Raw genomic sequence first — 25,589 nt, forward strand, 5'->3', positions numbered from 1 at the left:
GTTCTGTGCGTATGTCAGCAAAGCATAGTTCTATGGCAGAAGCAGCATACACCTGACGCTGCCCTCAGACACTTCTCCATTACTTTATATATGTCAATAAATGTTCCCTGTAATTAACTAATCAATCCTACTACTAATGTAGCATGGGTAATTGCAACAGATCAACATTTCATTTATAGATTTCTTTAAGATTTCTCCAGCTATTTTTTTTTGTTTCCTCTGGATGATTCAATAGTATCTCCCTATACCCTGTACAATAGCTTTTAGACTCCTCCTTAAAAACAGTATCCATTCTGGGTACTCTCTATGAGAGCTTTGGGTGATGATAAACAAGACACCTTCAGGGATCACACCATCCCCTCAGAGAAGCTCTTCACCCATCCTTGGTCCTGAAGGCAAAGACAGGCAACTTTTGCTATGTACAAGCAGAACAAGGGTCAGAATTGCCACGAAAGTGTCTTTATGGATTCGGAAAGATGCGCCTATCCAAAGCCAAAACTGTTTCATACTGAGCTAAAATAGAGTCACTTTTTCATTATACAGAGCCTTTTAATCTGCAAAACCTCTGTGAGCAGAACTTCAGTCCACCTGCACAGCAATAAAAATGGACAAACTTATCTAAAAAAGTTACTCGTTTGGAATGACTGAACAACATAGGGAATATACCTAAACAGAGAAAACAGGTGAAAATTAAGCTACGTAAAAACTAACTTGTGCTAATCCTGGGTTAAGATATTTTGGAGCACTTCGATCAATGCAGTTTCACGTCTTGCATGCAAATTACCTGTCAACTAAATCACTTGTATATGTTTAATCATTAAATTAGCATTAGTCTTTGTACTTGGGCTCAGCATCAGGTCTTGCCTACACATATGGGCTGTGCAGTGGTCTACCACCCATTAGCACCCATACAATTTAGTATTATGGGAGTACTTTTGTACCAGCAGAAATGTGCTTACAAAGGCATTTTGTATATTCCTTTGTGGGAAGAAAGGGTAATTTATTCTGGTATTGACAAGAGATTATCAAATAATTGTTTAGAGCAAGTGCAACTAAAACAAAATAATCTCTCTAATCAAAGCAGTTTTACTGCTATAAAACCCAAACCCCATGTGTAGATCAAGACAACTTTTAAAACTGTCCCATGAATGAGAAGCATTTTTTTTTTTAGAAAGGAAAAATGCAATGCAAAGACTAGTACAGGAATGAAATATTTCAGGATTTTCCTGTCTGGTTCCCCAGAAATGTGCTATATTCCTTCCACAACACATACTGACTATGGTGAATACCTCATCCATCTAGTATTGGAATGCCCTTCTATACCATATCCCCACGCTGCTTATCATATGTATGATAGGCATATACATATTTATTTGTGCATCTACATTTTACACATTTTTCAGACACTTGATCTACTCTAGTCCTGATGTCAAATATTATGTCGGGAATTATTTTAAGTGTTTTACATGTTCCTATTTATATGAATGACAGAAACCATTAAACTTGGAGAGAACACTGTATTTTAATGTGGATTTCCAGTCAGTTCATGCTTTGTATAATAAAGATATATGTGATGATTTGAGATGTGAGATCCAATGCTGCATATTACCTATTTGTAAAAATAACAGTCAATTTGTAATTAATATCAGGGAAAGGAAGATATTTATCAAATAGAACCAGTATGAGAGAATTACTTTTCATTTTGATTCTTTCATGGTGTTCATTCTGGTTATCATGAGTTTGGGTTCCAAACTCGTTACTTTTTACCAATGCCTTGATCAGCAAGTGGTGCGACCTTATAGCTTTTACCCTAAATAACTTCCCTTCAGAAGAATCTTCCAAGTGCCCACAACATTCTATTCCCCTGTTTCTCTCTGTAATGCTGTAAGGACAGACCTTACTCCAGAAACAATCTTTATTTGCCTTTGAATGGGGGCTGGAGAGCAGGATTATATCTGGAGAGTAAGAGAGGTTCACGTGGGCAGCTGTGCAGCTACCAGTTGTCTGCATGGGGACAGAGACTTCTTAATATTCCTCCTTCATACTAGCCCCATCCTAGTTTGTATGATTCCAATATAAGGGGTCAGAGTTGGACTTTCGGAGATGTAGGCTTCTCATTGTCAACAGACTTACGTCGTGGAAACAGATACATTCAGGGCTAAGGACCCAGTTATTTCCACTGGCATGAACAGTTTTGTCACAGAGTCATTAAAAGGTTCAGGAACAGGGAAGTCTATATTCCTAATGTCTCTCTAAAGCTGCATACATTTGCTATAGACCACTCATAAAAGAAAGCCCGCATCTTTACAGGAGAATGGACATGGTAAGTGCTGTTGTTCCAGAGCAATGGAGTGATTCGTACGGTTAATGACATCAGGAAAAGCAGAAGCCATCATACATTTTGTATGGTCATCATCTGAATCTGTGTAAAATATGTAGTATTTGGCAGAGAGACTACAAGGCATTTTTTTGACAATGTTCATTAACATTTTAGTATAATGTTATGCAAAACTTAGGGAATAAATTCAACTTTCAATTAACATTGGTAATGTTATGAAAGTAAAATACAATTTAGGCTGATAGTCACAGCCTGAGTTTAACTATCTGGAAACTACTCACAAAGCCCTTAAAAAAAAAAAGAGAGAGAGAAGTAAAGTTGCAAAACAGTCATCGATTTCTCTTCAACTGAGCTCCCACTCGGAAAGGAGCCTTCTGGCAAGTTAAGCTCAGTCTGTATTTCACGTTTAAATCTGCCTCATTGGTATCAGTTTTGGTGAAACCTAGCAAAAAGGAGGGAAAAAACACAACTGTTGGCATACAGATATAGCAGTACAACCCACCATTCACTTCCATCTCTATCAACTATGTGCCACTGAAGACTAGAGACACTGTATTTATTTAAACTGATATATTTGTAGTATTTCAGAGATAAACACTCCCACAACTAAATTTTCTGATGCAGGAATACAAGATATGTGTGGTGCTAGTAACCAGCCTCTAAACTTCATTTATTTTGAGTTGGGTTATTGATTTAAGAATGCAGGTAGATCGAACTTGGACAGCTGAACTTGTGTTTGCCCCCGACAACTGCGTGGTTTTCTCAGATGGCTTCTTTATGCCAGAAGAAGGGAAAGCTGAACTCTGGTGAAGCAGCTCCTCAATTATACAGTGTACGGGATAGTGCATAAACAAATCTCAAAAATAGGCCATCCTTAGTTAATGCACTGGCCCAGAAATTGTCATATCTGGTGTTCACTGAGGCTGCGCCTGCCATGAACAGAAATAGGAGAGAGAGCTGCAGGCGGACAGCAGCTTCAGCCATCACTTTCTAATCCACCTGCATTGACACATCAATACATGGAATGATGTAGAGGCAACAAAACAGATTATATTCAATACATGATCAAATCACAACTGCAGTATTAAAACAAGCATGCCAAGGAATCTTAAACTGATTATTTCCCTTCTTTGCTCAATAGCCAAGTTCATTCTGCTTTTCTTCCCCACCCACCAGGAGATACGATGCTCTCTGTGAATGCTGGGTCTGTGTAGAAGCAGTCAAGTGAGTATTGGAACATGCGTATTAGCAGGGGATATACAATTAAATGCAGAGGTATATTGCACACATACTGTACCTATGGAATACGTACACATTTGATTTGACAATTTGTTTGATGATGATGTAATTCAATAATTCTAATTTAACTTCTTTTTTAATTTGCCATCTTCCATTGACATTCTTTTCATTTGTTTGATGATTACATAGTTCAATACTTCTAATTTTAACTTTTTTTTTTTAACTTGCCTTTTTCCATTCACATTCATTTTCATGTGAGGACTCTTATGTATTCTATTGTTTTAATTCCATATCCTTGTAAAAATCAATTAGTGATATTTTAAAGTATCCAGCAGACCAAAACCAAATGAAAGTGAGCCTGAACAGGAAAGTAGATGAGAAAATAAGGTATAAATGGGAACAATACAGAGAAGACTTCAAAGAGTAGCAATGGTTATCATTTGGTTGAACCCTGACTGCAGCAAATATCCTGAGGAAAAGTTCTCCACAGAAGACCCAAGCCTCTTTCAATATCTCCTGTTCCCAGTCCTACTTAAAGAGTTGCCCCAGGATGAAGATCAAAAATAACTCATGTGATCTTACTTGTTCAGGAAAAAAACCAGTTCTACAAATAATCTAGCTCCTTATTGATTAATGTGTCCCACGACATACTGCATCTCTTCTACCTCCTTATCCCATCTTTTTCATTTAACAGTACTGAGCAAGCTAACTCATGAAAGAACGATATATAAGGGCCTTTCCAAGCACTAAAGGCTCTTTCTTTTAGAGATACAGAGCTGTATTCTCTGCACCAGTTAGATTTCTACATTATCCTTCCTCCAGCCACTACATATCATCATTTATAAACTTATGAGAATAGCCACCGAGGAAAGCTTAGTTCATGAAGAATGTGTTTACTGTATTGAATGCTAATGAAATGTTTTCAGTGGATGGAAACTGTTCATTGATTTTTCAAAGTTGTGTGTGAACTATGATAATAAATAGATGTAATAGGTACTTGTGTGGAGGAGCTACAGGAAAAACTCCCTGAGTGCACCAGCATTGCTGGACTAGTTCCAGAAATGTTTCAACATTTCTGACTCCAAGTGCCTGTGTGCCTCACTTAATTTGGGCCTATTTCTGCTTCACCCAGGGGTGGTTCCATTGAAGTAAAGGCAAAAACTGGAGGACGAAGATAGCACCATTAAAATCTATATTCTGCAAATAATGACAGAAGGCAATTACTGGAGGAGATTATTGTTTTTCTGCTGCCATAGATTTTGGTGCCATCAAAACCTCAAGTGTTTTACATTTGAATGAGCATATTACATTAAATGTAATGTCTGCACGTTTGATGCTAACAGCTGTCATTTGTGTGCACCACTATCCGTTTCAGAAAGCGTCTAATTCTCGTGAGTGCTGAAGTGCCACAACACCTGCTGAAGATAAAACAGAGGTGGCGAGAGCCCAGCAACACTCAGAACTGGACCCAAATACAACTGTTTGTTCTAAATAAAATGTGATTAAATAAGCAGAAAAATGTTAATGTAACAAAAGCCACAGTTTGTGCTTGGAAAACAAGGAGTAATCAAGTTTGAAATGCAGACAGCCCCCTGAGTCCACTGCATTAAACCCCAGCAGAACCAGCAAATTCAGTATCACCCCGTGCTAACAGCACAGCATTTGATAAGGGTTGAATGTGCTTAATGAAGATTATTTTGCAGCACACAGCCACAGACTCACTACTTTCTTACAGTACCTCCTGAGCAACACATTCTTAGTATTATTTCAATCACAGGAAGAACAGTGTCTCTTGGAAGCTTCGAAATACTTTGCTAGTCTTGAACAAGCTAGTGTTGAACAACTGCTCCTGGGAGCAGTTTGCCTGGGTAGCCTTGCACACGGCCTCCAAATTTGTAGGACACACAACCTGCGGGACTCCCTGCAATTCAAGCTTATTCACTCTCTGATTTCCAACTCCAAAATACCCTTTTCGCCTACATAAACAGCTCTATGCTTATTTCATTATGGTTTTTTATAGCAAGCAGTTCTTTCAAGGCCCGATTCTGAAGGATGCTGAGTCCTAATAACTTCCAATGACCTTATCAGGTGTGCAAAAGCAAGTTGCTGTTCAAAAGTGTAAAAACAGCCTCTCAAAACAAAAAGAACAGTATGAGCATATTCATTAAAATTATAAAAGTTGCTTATTCATTATTAACTCCTAATTATTTGAAATTGCGGATAAAAGCAAGTCACAATTCCAAGATTAGCTTTTGTACAAAACTCTGTTACTAATGTGAATTTTGTAGTGGGTGTGATTGATCAGGAAAAAACACAACACCCATTTAAAAAATTACTTAATCCTGCAACAGCCTGTCTCCCCAAAGGAAGAAGTACTTCCAGAAAATAAAGCCATATCCTCTATTATTCTGTACTTGCTGTCTTGAATGTGGACAGTCAATTTATTTTTAAATATACATTAGTCAGTTGCTATTTAACTACCTAATGTTTCTATGGCAGATGCTTTTCCTAAACTCCATGTTATCTTTTAAGATCATTTTGTAAAGCTGAGCTTTCAGATCAAAAAAAAAAAACAAAAACCCAACAAAACAAAGAGGAGGGAGGGAGAATTTTCACCCAGACAGACTTATCCTGATTATTTTTATAATGAAATACATCTCCAAAAGTATGGTTCTCAGTCCGTTCTCTCATGGCCTTATCAACGGTATAAGGCAGTACAAGCCCAAACAGATGACCTGACAAGGTGATCTATATGCTAGGCAGCAGCAGATCTGATTTAAGCATGCAAGATAAGCCAGCATTTTCTCTTCAGAGCACAGTAAAATTGAGGGTGAATTGTTTACTTTTTTATATGATGTTAGTCTATAATGAAGATTGTTGACTCTAAATTACATTTTCTTCGACATGTTGTTGTTGCAGATGTTCTTTAGGAGATGTTTTTCCAAATAAGTAAGCAGGCAGTAAAAATGGTACTGTATAGTCAAACATGTCTCAAAGAAAGCCATAGAGGGTATAAAGTTCTCCTTTCCAAAAAGAATAGCCTGCAGGGGGATAGTTATGTTATAAAGGTACAGCCATCCCTTAGGATTGCACTTGTAATGAACACAGAGAGACATTTATTTTACTTCAGATCATTCACTGCATCCACTGAAAAAAAACCCACTAGAAAAGGGTCAACTCCTCATTTTCAACCCATTAATTCTGTTTCAAACTAGCAAAACATGCGATTCAAAAAAACTGCTTTTACTGTAGCAATACAGTATCACTAAAGTTTCTGTCACCGATATAAACAAGAACAAGATGTTTCATTAGGTGAACATAAATAATCACAAGCACAACTATTACTCTTGCAAGGAAGCTTGAGGCAGAATCTTGAAATGTGGAAAAAAGGACCAAGGATGCTGCTTTCTGCCCGTTACCATGCTCAAATCTCAATTTTCTGAGCTCAAAAACTAAGTGAAAGAGTTGTAGGTGTTTGCTGTTTATGAAAATCAGGCCAACAAGGGTCCAATACTACACAACAGTGACCCTGTTTTGCTGTCACAGATGTTAGGGGAAGTTTTGGTAAGGATTTCAATGAGAGCAGGACTGGGTCACTGTGGCCTGGAAACTTTCTTTAGAAGGGGAAAAAAATAAAATGAAAGGAAGAGCTAGTGCTCTTCCACGCCACAGCTTTAATAGATAAATCATTGTAGTTCACGCTTTCCATCTGCAGGACTATAGAGATTTCAGGCACCTTTGGAAATACCAATTAGTACGTAATGCTGACCCACACGCACACCTTGGCCAGAGGTCAGCGCAGTACATGCTTTGCAAGCTTCTACGCAAGGTGCATGCTTTCAAGGTAAGTATATGAAAGTGCATAAATCAAGCAGCATCTATGTTTTTCAGGCCCACAGCTCGTTTTTTCATGCCTGACCACGGCAGCCATACAAAGCACGCTGCCCTGGAGTTTTGCCTTCAGGAGAACGAGGAGATGATGGCTGTGAAGAGTCCCTTCCTGATCCCAGGGACCCAGACCTCTCATCAATTACTAACTTCAGGCTTTCCTGAAGATTCAAAATTTATACCAGTCATAGCATTTACAGGAAAGCACTAAGGGACAGTGGGTGGTGCTAATATTTTCTTTGGTCCTAATAGTTTGGCCCTATCATAGGCACCATGTTGCTGCAAAGTTCAGTCTCATAGCCCACCATTTTAAGTTTATCACCTCTTTCTCTCAATTCTTTGTTACATCTGCTTTTGTTGCCTTGAACATAGGCTGCTGGACTTTACTTTGGGTAACATACACTCAATTAAATACATATATATTGGTCACATGAACCAAAAAGAAAACAACTCCTTCCAAACAAGCAGGATTGGAACATGTAGTCAATGGTGTCTTCTAACAATGAAGTCCTTTCCTGCAGTTTCAATCTGTTTAAATGCTCACTAAATATGGCTTCTTCAAATTCATCAAGTTAATCCCCAAATTAGATATAATAGAAAAATTTTTTTGTGACTGACTACAATAGACACAAACCTACAAGGTCATTTTTATGTTTTAGTTTTGGATGCTAGCTGTTTGACAGGCTGATCAGCCAAAGAAAAAGAAGTCCTGACATTACTGAAGTTTTAAAAAATTGATCATTTTTTCCTAAGTCATGGTGAGAAGCTGAATGAATAATTTCTTTTGCACACAGAATTGCTGATTATGGAAGGTTGCTTCCACTGTAAATTAAAAAATAATAATGACTTCCATAAAATGTTACATGGAAAATTAATAATGGAGCAAAGTCATTTTGTAGCAGTTTCTTGCACTCTGCAGTTGCAGGTCACTCATCTTTAACCAAACAATTTTTCTCAGATAAACAAATGTATTTTCAGAACTGAACAGCTCTTTATTTAAAATATTTAAAACTCTGTAAGAAAAACATATAGTATCATATTTAGTTACCAGAAATGCTCCCTTATGGACAGAGGAAATGAACGAAGTTCCACAGGCTCATTGCTAAAGAAAGTTTTACTTACTGCCAATGGTATGCTAGAAGCCTTAATAATGAACTCTTTCACCTACTAACTGCTCTGCAGTCTTTCAGTTACGTACCCTAGCCCTACCACGAAACTCTGTGAAGAGGAAACGTATATTACACTTCATTAACAAATACTCCCCAACTACTATTACAGCAAAAATTGTATACTGTCATACTCGCTCTCCTTGCCAAAGGAGGGCTGACTGACCCCGAAAGACTTCACAACATGGAAGAAAATAATTCATTAACATGCATGTAGGAGAAGACCGTCAAGAAACTATATTTGTCATCAGCCACACATATGCAATCAGCTACAATCTAGTGCATTACAGCTTTCCATTAATAAGCCAGTTTTGTGCTAGCATTGAGTGAGATTTAAGAATGAATGTGAAGGTCAAAAGGCAGTGGCTTTCTGGATTAACAGAGAGTACAAGTTTCATTTGTACAAGGCAATGGAAGAGAAAAAGCAAATATACTGATAGCAGAGCATTTAATTGATTGTCACTAGTAATACATGAGTGGACACGTGTAGTCATCCCTGTTGAAAAGATTCACAACCCCACCTAAAGAGAGCATGAAAACTTAGCAACAGGGAGTTAGGTAAACTAATTTATATAGTGGAAAAATAAATATTCATCCATCTCTCAGATATGAATCAGCTCCCCTCTTCAAAGCATCATAAAAGTTCCCTTTCCACATTGTCCTTTTAGTCATTTCTCCATCTCTTCTGTTTTTTCTAGCTTTTAATGCTTCCAATATAATCATACTAGATTAGCCCTAAATTGTTGTCTTATTTTCACTGTAAATCCCACAGGTAATCTACTTAGCCCTCACCTATAAGGAGGAAACTTACTGCATCTGTAAGTCTCCACATGATGAATATTTGCAGAGAATATTTGTTCTGACACCAGACTAACTATATTTGGTTGTAACATTACTTACTGTGAAGTCACAGCCAGTGCATTTCTTGATATCATCCACTGTCAGTCCTTCCCAGATTTCCACAAGGGTCAACCCTTTCTTCTTGTCCACATCGAACACAGCCTGTCAGGTTCAAATTGCAGACAATTAGTTTTTTTATTATCAAAGCAGAAAATTAGGATGTTAAGCAGTAATATTGTACATAATGGTGTACTGAAGTAGGTAGTGTTCCTTCAGTAAGAAAAGATACCATTATCAATTGGTTTCACTTTCCACTTTTTGACTGACCAAAACGGATTTCTGCTACATTTATTTGTACCTGAAAGAATCTAAAATATAAGATGTGTTAGTTTCATTGGTAAAATGTGCAACCATTCTTCATTGCATAAAACAAGGACCATGCCTCATGCTCCAATCTAGTGAAAACTGGGAGGTCCAAAAGGAAACGACTGAGACGTTCTTTGCTGCAAGACAATGCTCAGCAAGAGATCATGAAGGAAAAAAGGAAAAGACAATATCTCCTCCATTCTTCTATTTTGTTTTTAGGCCAGTAGAGAGGTACAAAGTGGTTGATCACCTTCATGAGATTATAAGCTTCTCCAACAGCTACTGCACACCCAGTACAAATTTTAGTATTTTCAGAAGCTAGCAATGAAAGACAAAATTTCTTGTATTTTTAATAGAAAGCCTGGGAGAAAATGGCTTAAGGAGCAAAGGCTGTTCTTCCTGATGTCTTCATAAAATATGCTCTGTACTTCCAAGGCTCACAAGCACATCAAATAAAAACACCTGTAAAACAATGTGCACTTGAACGGTGCCTGCCAGAGGGACATACTCAGGTTGCAAGCTAGTTGCCAGGGAAACCATAAGGTCTATAGTAATTTTCCTTAAAAAAAAGTCAATAGCAAAAGAACTGGTGAAGACTGAACTTGAAATGGAAGTGAAGTCTTAAACTCATCACAGAAGCGTACTAAAGTTCAGCAGTCTTCTGGGCACATGACACTGATTTACGGGACCGAAAAATTATGGCTCCTCAAAGTCTTAAAAGAGAAGCTGGGCATAAGAAACATACATATTAGGAAGCTAGTGTGTAAACAGAATTTGCAACACTAAGTACTGTTGTACATTTGTGACATGTCCTAACAGAACAACCAGATCTGACAAGTGGTGACTCTTAAAAAGATTTCTGCATGTTGTTTATTTTCTATTATAGTACAAGGAAAGAAGCATAACAGCCATTTTTAAAGAAGCTGTCGCTACGCTACTTATGTATTGAAAAACGTACAATCCTATAATACATACATGGCGCCAACCTAATATCAGTCCTTGTTCAGTCTCATTTTTTTGTACCTTACATTTGTATGTGGACAGTTAGCAGCAGACTGGGAAAACTTCCATATTTTCATTTATTTTCCCTTACTTTGTGGAGAAAAAAACCCCCACAACTTTAAATTACGGTAGCAACACACCACTGGGAGAAAACAGATTCTACATCAGCACCTTTGATGCATTCTACTCAGTATGATAGATAGCTCACAGAGGACTACTGTAAGCCCTTAAAAATGTAAACACTGATAACAAAAGGAGCATGATTATAGCAAAAAACTTGAGTCACTTATCCCTTGCTGAAAAGATTCACTAATGTAGTTTGAGCAGCAGCAACATCAGATGTTCACATGTCCTTGCACTGGACAGTACATTGCTTCACAAGTGGAATCAAGTAAGGAAAAAAGCACTAAAGCCCTACTACAGATATGGGTTATGTTTCTCTGAATGAGTCTAGCATGCACCTAGGAAGACGCTGATTCTCTGCTACACAGTTACTGCTCTACTGGAAAAAAAATGAGCTGTGAATAAAGCTGGTTTTGAAGATCTGCATCTCACATAGCAAATTTTCAGGAATGCTTTGGGAAAAACAAAGAGACACATACATCGCATACTTTTCATGTGTGGCATCTTCGTTCTGAAGGTGTCTAAGAGTATGGTCAAGTATACTAGATGTCAATGGTTAAAGCTTTAAAAGGAAAAATAGGAACCTCAAGACCTCTGGAACTGAACGTCAAGGGAATCTTTGCCCTTTATGGGCAAGAGATACCAAATATATTCTTCATTTTTACTAAGCTTTACTACTTTTGCTGAGTGTCCCTTCTTAGGGATAGAGAAGGAAAGCATTTACAAAAAAATCAAGAAAAGTACTTTACCTTTTCTGTAATGATGCGGTTTACACATTGTTTCCCAGTAAGTGGCAAACTGCACTTTTCCAAGATTTTATGGACATTGCCCTGTGTTTAACAATATACAGACAAACATCAATTTTCAAAAACAACACAACTTACTCAGAATTTAAATATATACACGAAAAAGAAAAATCACAGCTGTAGCCATTCAGTGCTATTGAAATGTTCACTGTACTCAGAACACTCATTGAGAATTCACTTCTATGGCAGATTACATCTCTGGCAATTTGGGACAGTTATTACTTAAATCCCACATATAGGGAGATGACTAATAAAAATCTCACTGTACCACTGAGTGGGCTCCTGAGTTCAGAAGTTCTGCATACTTCTGCTTATTAAGTTGCAATGTGAGGATAACAGATACATGGGACCTCATTGATGACACATAAAGGACAAAAATCAGGGAAAGACACTGTGGGCATGACATTTCTCTGTTTTAAACTTTATCACAAACAGTTTGTGCAGGATCAACCATATTCACAGGCATTTCAAATCCCTAGGACTGAAGTGCATAGTCATGCTCTGAAAATGGTAAATTCAGTTTCTTTACCCACAATTGAATTCCCATCCCCTCTATCTCTCCAGGAAAGCCAAAAAGCAGACTAAGATAAGTGCAATATGCTCATTTTCAAGTGCTACATAGAACTTCCATTATCTCTGTTTTAGACAGAACAAATTAGCAAGCAAATAAAGTAGAAAAGAATTTATATATATAAAATAGGATTTACTTTAAGGCACTTCCTTTTCTGGGGCCTCAAAAGGCAGCAACTCCAAATCCTGGCAAAAATATTACCTAATGAGAAGACAGAGCTTCTGACATGAGGCTAGGCAGGTAAGGTTTGGGTGGTGAGTTTTTTGGGTATTTTCCTCCTCCCTTTTTTTTTCTTTTTTTTTTTTTTTCTTTTTTCTTCTTCCCTTTTTTTAAAAAAAAGGAATTCACAAATGTCTTTAGATACTGCTAAATGAAATGTAGGCTGCAAGAGCACTGAATGAATATAAAAGAGATAAATCACTACATTTTTAGCCAGTATTAGTAGGCGTTCTACAGAGGTAGTATTAAGTGCACATTTCTCCCATTATCACACGCTTTTATTTTTTCCTCTAATTATCCATTTTCAGTTATGCATTTCAAAACTCTCAGAGTATTACATCTCTCATTTAACCATCTGAACACAATGTTTTTTAAACTTACAATTATCGGTTTGCCTTACTGCTTACTATAAACTCAGGAACCATCTCTCAGCCATTTTGACTCCTGAGTGATGCAAAATGAGCAATCCACGTGCTTTTAAATTAATCTTCTTCTACGAAGAACTATTTCTTCATTCTAATTCTAAATACACTGGCAAAATCTGCATCTGGTACCACAGCAACCATTCTGATGAAACTAACTCACTCTTAATGAAAATAATTACTTGAACAGTGTTACTTTCAATTGGTCTACTTATCTCGTCCGTCTCAAGGACCTTCCTGTGCACTTTGCCTAAAAGCCAAGATTAATCTGTGCTGTTTGTAATATCTTCAGTAACGTATCAGGTTTACTTCTCAGCCATATGAAATGAAGTATCTCTTCCTGGTACCCAACTGAGACTGAAATGAATGGCCTTGCAGAGGTGACAGCTTGACCCTAAGAACCAATACATTCCAGCTTCTTAACACTTGAGCTGAAGATTATTGTATTACCAGTTAGCATTAAAGATGGCTTTTGGAAGACATCCATCACAGCACTACCAGAATTGGAATCCCAATGGAACTGCATGAATTTTTACCATCTGAGTTTATATGGGATTTGTTCAGATAAGGGAAAAGACTGTTGTGTAGATACATAAAACCTTAAGGTGTTTCAGACTGCTTTAAGTTAAAAAATCTGCTGTTGAAGAACAAAACTCTCTACAATCTTGCACAACACATTCAAACCAAAACTATTGGTGGTGATAGGAGTTTTCAATTCAGTGCTGCAGGTTCAGTCACATCCAAATCAAGTGCTTAAAATTAGTTTCCATTCTATTTTTCTGAATGATGCAGACAATTCATTTCACAACATGGACCAATTACCAGCCATTAACTTACTATGCTTTGCAAAACATCTCAATGATGCCATGGGGGTAAGAATTTGACTTTTTTTTCTCTTAGGCAGTATTTAGCAGATTAGGCACAGATGCACAGTGACTGTATAGAGATTAAATAACAACCTAATATGGTTATAGACAAAAAAAGTAATTTAACAAAAAATACATTAAGAAATACCAAAATGAATTAGACTTAGGGTCCATTAACCAAGTGTCTCACAGCAGCTTAAGCATACGCAGCAAAAATTGAGCCACCCTTCCAGAGATATACCCTCTTGGTTCCTGACATGCTGTGATGTACAGACTTCCTGAGCTAAAGACTGCTTCTGGGCAATGCTATTCAATTATAGAATCATAGAAACATTTTGGGTGGAAAAGACCTTTAAGATCATCAAGTCCAACCGTTAACCTAGCACTTGAATGCATTTGCCTCCTTGAACTGGCAGAATTCACATTAACCCCTAAATCTGTTCACAAACCTACAAAGCTAAAAGTATACCTGGTATCTTTTACGTTCTACATACTTTCCAGCAGATATCTTGCTTCTGCCTACATAATCCCATAAAATTGTTGAGGGGAACAGTGACTCCTTCCATTTCTTCTAGATGAGACTCATAGAAAATATCTGCTATTAGACTTCAAGCTCTTACGCTGCTTCAAAAGGCAGACCTTCTCATGGCCTCTGCCTTGTACAGCACCATGTACTCCTCATGGCACTATAAGCATGCCTACTAAGTGGCAAAAATTAGCTGCTCAGGAAGTGAAGAGCAGGCTTCCATGCCATTTTTAGCTCCCACTTGTTGCATATCTTCCAGAACTTGTTTCTGGTGCTCTTTCATTCATTTCAGCACATACCACGTATTCCCTGCCAGGGCAGAAGCAGCACAGTCCTCTACATATGCATGTGGCACTCCCAACCGGCTCTGAGCACAATGTACACATTTGTTATTCTCCATATGTCTCCTTGTCATATTTGCTTTCACACAGGAGAAGGAGTATAAGGAATATAAGGCTGTTGTTAAAGGATGTAGGGAGGCAACTAGGAAAGCTAAGGCCTCCTTAGAGTTAAACCTGGCAAGAGGGGTCGAGGACAACAGAAAGAGCTTCTTCAAATACATGGCAGATAAAACTAACACCAGAGGCAATGTAGGCCCACTGATGAATGGGGGGGGTGCCCTGGTGACAGAAGATCCAGAGAAGGCAGAGTTACTGAATGCCTTCTTTGTCTCTGTCTACACTGCCGGAGGCTGTCCTGAGGAGCCCCGTACCCTTGAGGCCCCAGAGGAAGTCGAGACAATGGAGCAGTTTGCCTTGCTTGATGAGGACTGGGTTAGGGAGCAATTAAGCAATCTGGACATCCATAAATCCATGGGTCCAGATGGGATGCACCCGCGGGTGCTGAGGGAGCTGGCTGAAGTCATTGCTGGACCAATCTCCATCATCTTTGCAAAGTCTTGGGAAACGGGAGAGGTGCCTGAGGACTGGAGGAAAGCAAATGTCACTCTGGTCTTCAAAAAGGGCAAGAAGGAGGACCTGGGTAACTACAGACCAGTCAGCCTCACCTCCATCCCTGGGAAAGTGATGAAACACCTTACCGTTGGTGCCATCTTAAGACACATCAAGGATAAGAGGGTCATTAGAGGCAGTCAACATGGCTTCACCAAGGGGAAGTCATGCTTGACCAACCTCATAGCCTTTTATGAAGACATAACAAGGTGGACTGATGATGGCAGAGCGGTGGATGTGCTCTACCTTGACTTCAGTAAAGTATTTGACACCGTCTCCCACAACATCCTCATGGCTAAACTGAGGAAGTGTGGACTGGACAATCGGGTAGTGAGGTGGACCGGAGAACTGGCTGAAGGAAAGAAGCCAGAGAGTCGTGGTCAATGGAGCGGAGTCTGGTTGGAGGCCTGTATCTAGTGGAGTGCCTCAAGGGTCAGTTCTGGGACCAATACTATTCAATATATTCATCAACGACTTGGATGAGGGAATCGAGTGTACTATCAGCAAGTTTGCCGATGACACCAAGCTGGGAGGAGTGGCTGACATGCCAGAAGGCTGTGCTGTCATCCAGCGAGATCTGGACAGGCTGGAGAGTTGGGCAGGGAAAAATTTAATGAAATATAACAAGGGAAAATGTAGAGTCTTACATGTGGGCAGGAACAACCCCAGGTTCCAGTATAGGTTGGGGAATGACCTGTTAGAGAGCAGTGTAGGGGAAAGGGACCTGTGGGTCCTGGTGGACAGCAGGATGACCATGAGCCAGCACTGTGCCCTTGTGGCCAAGAAGGCCAATGGCATCCTGGGGTGTATTAGAAGGGGGGTGGTTAGTAGGTCGAGAGAGGTTCTCCTTCCCCTCTACTCTGCCCTGGTGAGACCGCATCTGGAATATTGTGTCCAGTTCTGGGCCCCTCAGTTCAAGAAGGACAGGGAACTGCTGGAGAGAGTCCAGCGCAGGGCCACGAGGATGATTAAGGGAGTGGAGCATCTCCCTTATGAGGAAAGGCTCAAGGAGCTGGGTGTCTTTAGCTTGGAGAAGAGGAGACTGAGGGGAGACCTCATTAATGTTTATAAATATATAAAGGGTGAGTGTCACGAGGATGGAGCCAGGCTCTTCTCGGTGATAACCAACAGTAAGACAAAGAGTAATGGGTTCAAGCTGGAACACAAGAGGTTCCACTTAAATTTGAGAAGAAACTTCTTCACAGTGAGGGTGACGGAACACTGGAACAGGCTGCCCAGGGAGGTTGTGGATTCTCCTTCTCTGGAGATATTCAAAACCCACCTGGATACCTTCCTGTGTAACCTTATCTAGGTGTTCCTGCTCCGGCAGGGGGATTGGACTAGATGATCTTTTGAGGTCCCTTCCAATCCCTAACATTCTGTGATTCTGTGATTCTGTGTCATTAATGAACTTAACCTCACAAAACAGTGTAGTCCGTCTCATATAGACTTAATTCTCTGAGCTCCTGCATCATCCTGCCGATCATCTTCAACTTCATTAGCTGCCTATGAAAAATGTTTCTTCCTGTCTTAGAAATGCTAGTTGCTAATTTCATTTGGCTACCCCTATGTCTTTTATAAGGCAGTGACTAGCCATTCTGCATCCATTTTCTACATGCCCTTATTGTTTTATGTATTTCTATGTTACCTTTCCTCAATAGTGCTTCTTAACCTGAAGAGTCCTCTGCAAAACTCATTTCGTGTTCTGTCAGCTTTCGTCTGTACCTTTTGTTTTTCATTATATGTAAAAATTTATGTAATTACAGAATGTAAATAATTTGAGGCAGAGAGCATGTAGTTTTATTTATAATATACTGCATATCAGAGTTTAAAAAGAAGAAATCTTGAGTATTTATTTGACTGTTGAGAGAGACACTAGTTTGATCCGAATAATTAAGTGTAAATTGTATTTTGCCTGCACTGCAAGGACTCAGACTATCACTATGTATAAAAATTGCAACATGTACTCAAAGGAGAATGCACTTTTAAACTCTCAGAAAACTTATTTCAATGTTTATCAAGCCATTACTACTATACAAAAGACTTGAAAATAATTAAAAGATCCTTTGCAAGATCAGAAATCAGATAAAACTGACTGCATTAACTACCTATTGCAGCAACTCTTGAACGCATCCACTGAAAGTACCGTGCTTTCCACTGTATTTCCATCCATCAAATCTTTTGATGTACAGGAGACTTTGGCATCTAATGATAGATTTCTTATTGTTTATTTGGAAAACAAGATGACAAAAATGTCCCTACACTAAAAGGCCAGCAGACACAACAGATGATTGCCACAGTACATGCAGACATTTATTTAACTCAGTAGCACACTAGGCTCTGAGCAGAACAAAAGATTGCTCCTCTGACACATAGATACAGATGAAATAAGTTTGTGAGAAAATCTTTGCTGCAAAGTATTAAAAAGCCATTAATATAAAATAGGCTCTGTAAGAAGCAGTCACCCCTACAAGAGGCTTCTGACTATCAGAATGAGTCTCATGGATACTATACTTATTTATTAAAACAAACAAATAAATGAAGAAAAACACCATAGAGGAGCACCTGAAAAACGTAACACCAGCTTTGGATTTCCAAGCATAAGATTTTCATATTTCATCTTCTTCACTTTTGACCAAACAAGAAGCAGCACTATGAAGACCCCAAAAAAGAGGCAAGAGGAAAGAGCACCAAGAATAGCCTCCATTTAAAAATAAGAATAAAATGAAAAATCATGCACAGTTTAGTTTTGCAGTGCCTTCTCAGAAAAGCAGAAGTAATTTATGAAAGCCTATAATTGCCTCTCTAGAAGTGCGCACCAGGCATCCCATGTACATCAGAGCCCAAGCTATACATATATATATGCCAAAATAAATGTCTATGCCTGGACTGTCTGTAACAGTGAACCTATCCCCAGTAACTAGAAATTTAGCATTAATATTTATTCAGATCACATTAATACCTGAAGTACGTGCCTGAGGAAATGGATAATTACATACTCAGTTTTCGGAAGGCTGTGATAGGGATGTGAGTATATCGATGAATTTGCTTTGCACTTTCGTTTACTTATTTACACATATGCACACTAACACTACTGGATGAGACTCAGCCCTGCTGCTGAAAATGTGCCTCTTGAGATCACAGCGTAGGATAAATTGTGAAACTATTATAGTTTTCAACAGTTCATTTTAAAGTGAAAATTCATTCTTCAAATCACATTTTAAAGCCACACAAATGTTAATATATTTAACTTTCATATTTACTATAGCTTGCCATGCAAATTCCTTATGCTTGTCTTTACGCATTCTGACTGGGATATGATCTTGAAAAACACACAACTAATTCTTATTGTAGACATACAATGAATTTGGAATAACAGAAACACAGATATTAAACAAAAGGTTCATTTTTAAACATTCGGTATAGTTCCCTGAAAAGAGGTTTTTGTCCTTCAGTCCATTTTTCTCATGGTTTGGACAGTGCTGTTTCAGAAGTTTAAAATGACAAGTTTCCCATGACCTTCTGTAGGAGAATGTTTATGTCTATAAAATTCCTCCCACAAAGAAGTCTCTAGATTAACCTCTATCAAATAATGATGCAAGGCAGTCTGCATCTCATCATACCAGAAAGATCTATTCTATTAAGCTCTCAGTACCAATTTGACTGACAACTTCAAGGGTAAACATCTTTCCATCATAACAAGTATTTAACCACGGGGAACCTAATTTTTCATATTATTCTGAGGTGAAGAGTAAAACCTCTGGGATAGCATCTACTATACCTCAGGCAATTGCCACTTTCATTAAATTTGCATGAAGTAAATAAAATATGTTTGCAGCTTTTAAACATCAAGTTAATATTTTATTTTTTCCATGGTGCATGATTCACTTACAAGAGGAAAGGAATGATACTAGCCTTTCCCCCTGTTGCATCTCCATAATAACTAAAAGCAAATCTGTCGAATCCTCACAAAGTGGTAGAATGAATGTAAAATGTGTTATTTTTTTTCTCCTTTTTTTTTTTTTTTTTTTGATATGGCACAAAACACTTTTTAGAAAGAAGAAACAAGGCCTTACCTTGGCTGAGTGCTCCATGGTGACAACCACTTTGGTCTGCGCACTGGATACCAGGTCCATGGCACCTCCCATTCCTTTCACCATCTTACCCTAAAATTATTTTTTATTAGAAATGTAATATTTTTACTGTTAAATATATCTATATATATATCTGCAATGACAAGACAAGATATTCACTATTTCCTCATCCTTTGCTGCATACAGAGCCCACCTGTTTCATCACCACTGTATTCAAACACTAATAGAGCTTCACCAGAGCAAAACCAGCTGTTTTATTCTAGGCTCTATATGACGTCAATAGAAGAAGAATGATGAGTAGAATAAGGATCCACTGCTGTGGCTGGTGCCCTGGGGCATAACTTACATCTGAGTGGTACCATGTTGGAAGCCCCAATATTGAGGAGCTATAAATTTAATTCCAATGGTTCTGATATTAGAAAACCAAAGTGTTCATTCTCCTGTTGACAGAAATGTCATTACTTCCTCAAAAGAAACCTTTGCTTATGAAATTTAGCAACAAGAACATCTGAGCATTCCCCACCTGCCAGTTTAGAAAGCTATGACTTGTATCACTATATCAGCATAAACTGATCTTTTTGTTCTATTCCAGATGTCTGTGGATGTCATTTCAGAACATGAGCAAGTAAATGAATATGGATCAGTATTCCCTTCTGTTTGTCCCTCAAACCAAGCAATGCTTTCTGCCTCTGTGGCTTGTTCTTTTAGAGTGTCAGAATTTCACCTGTAACCACAGCAGCTGCATTATGGCTTGGTGTCCTCTACTTTTACTTCCATAATGCTGCAGTATTCAACCCCTGTCTGCTTCCCTCACCTTAAATTTAACACATCTGATCTCAGAGGGTAAGAGGTCCAAACTTTGCAAATTTCTGCTAGGAATCGACCATAAGTACAAAGTCCTATCGGTATGAGCAGAGCAGTCATTTTTGGACAACGAGCGCTATACCCCAAAAAACAAACACACTAACAACCTCATATGCCACTCCAGAGTCGCTGAGGAGGGCAGAAAGCAGAGTAGAACATCAAGGCACCTGCAAGATGGGAGAAGTTAGCAGGAAACACAAGCCAAGGAATTTTACAGATTAAAATAAATTAATTTCTGTCTCAAGTGTTTTGTATTTGTTCTTTTTTGACTGGTTATTATCTGTAATTAAGATAAATTATGGACTGTAATACAATGTACATCGTTTTATATATGAAACCTAAAAGTCTATGGTTAAACAACTGGAAAGTTTCCTTGTGTAAAGCCTTTCTCTCATGCTTCCTTTTATCAGCTATGTAGTTCAGTACCTTACTAGTATCAGTACCTACGGTCTGTGATATAAAACATATGGAAGAGACTTGTGTCATTAAGCTGCCAGACCAGCAACTTACTGGTACCTTGATCACAATGGTCTCTTGATTATAATGAAAGGAATATACTCACATACCCCCCCAAAAGTAATCATATTTCCTTACTGTTTGTACAGTGGAGAATAAATCACATCTTCCTATATCTATAAATAACTCCTTTGGAATTTCTCATGTCAGATTAATATTTAATATTAACCACACTAATTAACATTACTACTAAATATTTCTTCGCAAATACAAAGCTAAAATTATGAGAGGATTTACCTCTGTCCAGAACTTCCTGGTACTGCTCAGACCATTCTCCATCCTACCTGGAAATACAGAGACTGCAGTGACCTCTCATCTGCCTGCCAGGGTCTCAATGACAAGATAATGTGGAGTAGCTAAAGATGATGGATTATCTCCCCAGTAACTCAGAACAGGTTTGCACTGAGGATTATGCTATCAATACACCTGTCCTGACAATGCCATTAGTACATTTTCCAAGCCTTTTAGTTCTATTAACTAGTAAATAGCTAGGAAATATCTGAATATATAAGTGACAATGAAGGACAATGGCAGATCTACTGCTGGAGAAGCTGTCATACAGAACTGAGAGAAGAGATTTCATCCCTTTGTGTACACAGAAGGAGGAAAATGCAAGTTAAGTTGAAGAGAAGGACTTAGGGACCTTTAAATTGCTACATCTGCTCTTCCTCTTAAAGTAAATATACCCCCTCACCATAGGCTGTCTGGTAAAGCAAATCAATTAAGCATTAATTCCAAATACCCAAGTAATTCCATGCTTTTATTTTGACGAATATCCAAAAGCCTTAGAGCCTTTACATGCCTCTCAGTGCATCTACCAAACTGCCACAACTTGCACTTTCCCCCACACCATAGTGGCCCATGCATAGGATGACCCATAGGATGGCTGCATCTCAAATTTGAATAAAAATGCTCAAGACTAAAAGGTGATTCCCAAAAGACATTTTGTTCCTTTTTGCCTGGGATTAGCATGCAGACTGAAACAGTTTTGATATTTATAAACACTGTACATTTACAAGCAACAACCAGTTTCTGTTTCTTTTAAATTTTAATAACATAGTTAATCGCATCTGACTTAACTTAGACAGTTTTATTTGAACATTTTGCATATAATATGCAGTCTGTCATAAAAATACTTTATCCTCTCCTGAAGACTGCTTGCAACAGCCACCTCTGCTGTGAAATCTTTGAAAATAACTAAATTTGATTTATAATGCTCGATACTAGCTGAAGTGGGAACTATGCACTTAATTTCAAAAAATTCATGGAAATTTTTGTTGATTTTTGATTGAGCGGGGGAAATTGCAGGCAGTAAAACTGTTCACTCTTGGTTACTGGATAAGGCATTGGAGTGTAAAGTAATAACCTATACAAAGCTCAATTGTTTTAGACAATTAATTTAAAAAGAAAGTATTTCAACTAAGCAGCTGCTAAATTACATTTCAAGGTTTCCCGCTCCTTATCATGTTTGTAAGGCTCAGGATTTGCATGCTTCCCCCTACTTATTTAAGATTATTTTTGTTAGTTCCCAGTTACATTGCTGCTGCTAGCTTAAGAAACCAGAAGGACTTAGTTCAGTGGTAGAGCACTGGTAATGTGAAGGACCATTATAAAGCCCACTTCATCAACAAGACCCTGAAGTGAAAAGAAAAGTTTTTTGAATTAACCATGTGCTTCCTGGGAGGTCCAATATTGGCAACACTTACACAAAGGGTTAGGTAGAAGACAGAAACAAGCTGAAGGCTTCCTTGTAGCTCTTTTGTTCAAAGAGTTACTATAAAAGGTCCATTTTGCAGGGAGGAATTCTTCTTTTTCTATTGTACTTCATCAGCAGTTCTTGCCAAGTCTCAGTCCAAATATGCAAGGGGTGGAAAGCCATGGACCTGTTGGTTTTTATTGTTGTTGTGGTTGGTTGGTTGGTTTTGGGGTTTGTTTGTTTGTTTGTTTTTGATTACAATATTCAGCTCTTCTGCTTTTTCACAGCCATAAAGCCCCACTAAATCAGGGGAAATTCTTATAATGCCTACTTATTGCAGAAAAAAATATTTTTTTTTATTGTGGTGATGTGGCATTTTCAAGCAAATATGAGAAGGGTATATATTTTCTCATCTGATGTTTTCATATCTGAACATCATTTGAGTGGTCAAAATATAACGTTAAAGAGCCTGAGAAAGTAATATAGCCTAATAGTAATTCCTAAACAGAAACATTCCTGTTGGATTGGTCACCTGTGGCATCCCACACAATCTATTTCTTTTCAGCAGAAGCTTGCAAGTCATCCAAGGTGGGCAAGACAGTCAAGATACTTCCACAATGGTATTGTAAGCTAGAAAGATGCCTAGCAAGCAAGAAAGAATTTCTAAGAAAATCCAAACAGATTAAAAAGAGGTGGCTGAGAGAAAAAAAGCGAAACTCTGGACCCCTCAAACACTATTAATATTAAGGTCTTGAATCCATGCTGGTGTTTTACATCCTTCTTCTGTATTTCCAGGGGGAATTTTTCTTCCATAGTTGAATGTTACAGCTACTACCAACATCACAGGATAATATGCATCTGAACAGATCTGGTTATGTTAAAAGAACATAAGTATTTGAGGCAAACACATATCACATCAACAGTATAGCAAAGCAGATGCTAATCACATGTTCAAGAAACGGTGAAAACTTATCAGTGATAAATGCAGTTTTAAGGATTAGAATGCAGATGGAAATAAAAGCATGAATAATTCAATTTAAAACTGAATATCAAAGGACAGCCAAAGTGAAAATGTACACCCGTTTGAAAAGGAACCGAGCTACTTCCCTGTTGAAGAGTCCTTGCCCATGTTGCCAATTGCCCTAATATGGTATTAAATAAATAGCATTTAGTCTGAAATTTCTCTTTCCCTCCATTAAATAAAAAAACTAATACATATGCCTCACACTATGCTTAAATTAGTAGAACTACTTTTCCAAACACTTTTACAGAATATAATGAATGCTTCTAGTTTAAACTACAGGCCTCATGCAGGCTTCCCATTTAATCTGAATTTTCAAGCATCTCCCTGAAATACCTCGAAGAAGCTACCTAGGATAAGAGAGTAAAGATTTTAAGAAGGTCAGTATGGCCTCTGATGGTCACAGACACAGACTAGGTGTCAGGTACAGCATTCATCACTAGTCTCCCTAGTTTCCTTATGAAAGGAAATAATCATATTGTGCCAAGGACAGCTACTAAAATTCAGAGCAACTGGAACAGTATGAACTCCACAGAGAAAAGCAGAAATGAAGGTAATGCAGTGGATACAAGACACCTCCATCACCACCATCAATGGTGCTAATGCTGCAGTGAAAAGGATGAACTTAGGACCCCTTTGAAGTTTTCTGCTCTGCCCTTGTCTGCAGTGGTATGTCTGCACCAACAGACATTACTCGCATAGGGCTCCCTCTCCATACAGGTACCGTCTGTCTTCACAGGTGTGCCAGCTTCAAATGACATGCACAGCACAGGTAAGGTGGTCATCAGAGCCACTTACAATCAGTTAACTACAATACCTCATCAGTTGTTGTGGGGCTAGATGTGGTTGGTTTGGGGTTTTTTGTTTGTTTGGAGGGGTGTATATTAGCACAGATCTCAGCTTTGTACAAAACATATACCAATCAGGAGGTAATATTAAAAACATATATGTATGCATAAACCTACTCTAACTACAGAAAACTGTAGATGACAATCCTACACCCATTGCTAACAGTCCTGTCCAGTGTTTAAAGGAAAGGTAGGTTTATAGTTGATTCTAAATCAAAAGGCACAACTCTTCCAGATTTCACTTTCCATTTCTTCAGTGGAAAAGACTGGATGAAGACTGTATCAAAAAACATGGATAAAGCTGAAGATTACATACTCTGAAAAAGACTTCCTTATCCTATTGTCCACTAACTTTAGTCCTTATATGGCACAATTACAGAATTATTGTAATTATACTGTCAACTATGACAGCTAGATTAGATTTTACTCTTAGAGTATGACAGAATAAAAATTACCAAGAAACACAAGGAAACCATTAATGGGATTTTTTAATCAGTAGAGTTGGTAATGCAACAAAACAACAGAGAGTTGATACTGACTGAATGCAACAGAACCAAGCACACTCTACATGCATAGCAGCATGAAGATATTTTTTAAAGGACGTCCAAAATAAAGATTTAGTTGTATGGCTTTGCCATAACCAGATAACTCCTAATGCACACACAGTGAAAAGTAAAATTGAAAAGTAAGTATAATTTTTGAAAGAATGGAACCTAAGTCCTTGAGTGACTGATACTTCTTGGCAAAATTTATTAATAATTCTTCCCTAAAATATAGCATACCCAAATACGTCCACTAACTATATTTTTATTTTTACTTTCCATAATCAGAAAATTAAGGTAGAATAAAATATGTGCAAAGAAAATTTGTCAGACTTTTTTCCTTTGTTCTCCCATAAAACTAACTTGAAAAAACTGTTGGCAACAAATTCAAATGACTGAGTGAAATTCAAATGAGTACACTGAGAAACTGCCATCTCAGGAGCCTCTCAAAACAGCCTGTGACACTCTTCACTGAAATGGATTTTCTTTGCAGTGATTAATGTTATTTCAGTGTAATGGGACAGTTAAGCCTTCCATTTACCTTTGCATACCATTTCCAAAACACACAGCATAGCATGCAATAATTAAACACTACTGCCAACATAATACTAGTCTCACTTGGAAGTGATGGTTCCATATCGTAGTCACAATTGTTACCACTAACCCACAGATCAGGAGTCTTTTGA

General features: G+C 38.1%; 1 protein-coding gene across 1 annotated transcript in view; it reads right to left on the bottom strand.

Moving 5' to 3' along the window:
- Window positions 1–1,503: 1,503 nt before the first annotated feature.
- The window catches only part of OXCT1 (3-oxoacid CoA-transferase 1), an 85,996-nt gene continuing 61,910 nt past the window's right edge, over window positions 1,504–25,589 (bottom strand). Inside the window, exons 14-17 of the mRNA XM_065656337.1 lie at window positions 19,399–19,488; window positions 11,712–11,792; window positions 9,532–9,633; window positions 1,504–2,780 (exon numbers count right to left, since the gene is read on the bottom strand). Coding sequence (XP_065512409.1) covers window positions 2,745–2,780; window positions 9,532–9,633; window positions 11,712–11,792; window positions 19,399–19,488 — 309 coding nt within the window. The 3' untranslated portion in view covers window positions 1,504–2,744. The remainder of the gene's footprint in view (window positions 2,781–9,531; window positions 9,634–11,711; window positions 11,793–19,398; window positions 19,489–25,589) is intronic.

Source organism: Caloenas nicobarica, chromosome Z (genome assembly GCF_036013445.1).
Source record: "Caloenas nicobarica isolate bCalNic1 chromosome Z, bCalNic1.hap1, whole genome shotgun sequence".
Classification (NCBI taxonomy): Eukaryota; Metazoa; Chordata; class Aves; order Columbiformes; family Columbidae; genus Caloenas; species Caloenas nicobarica.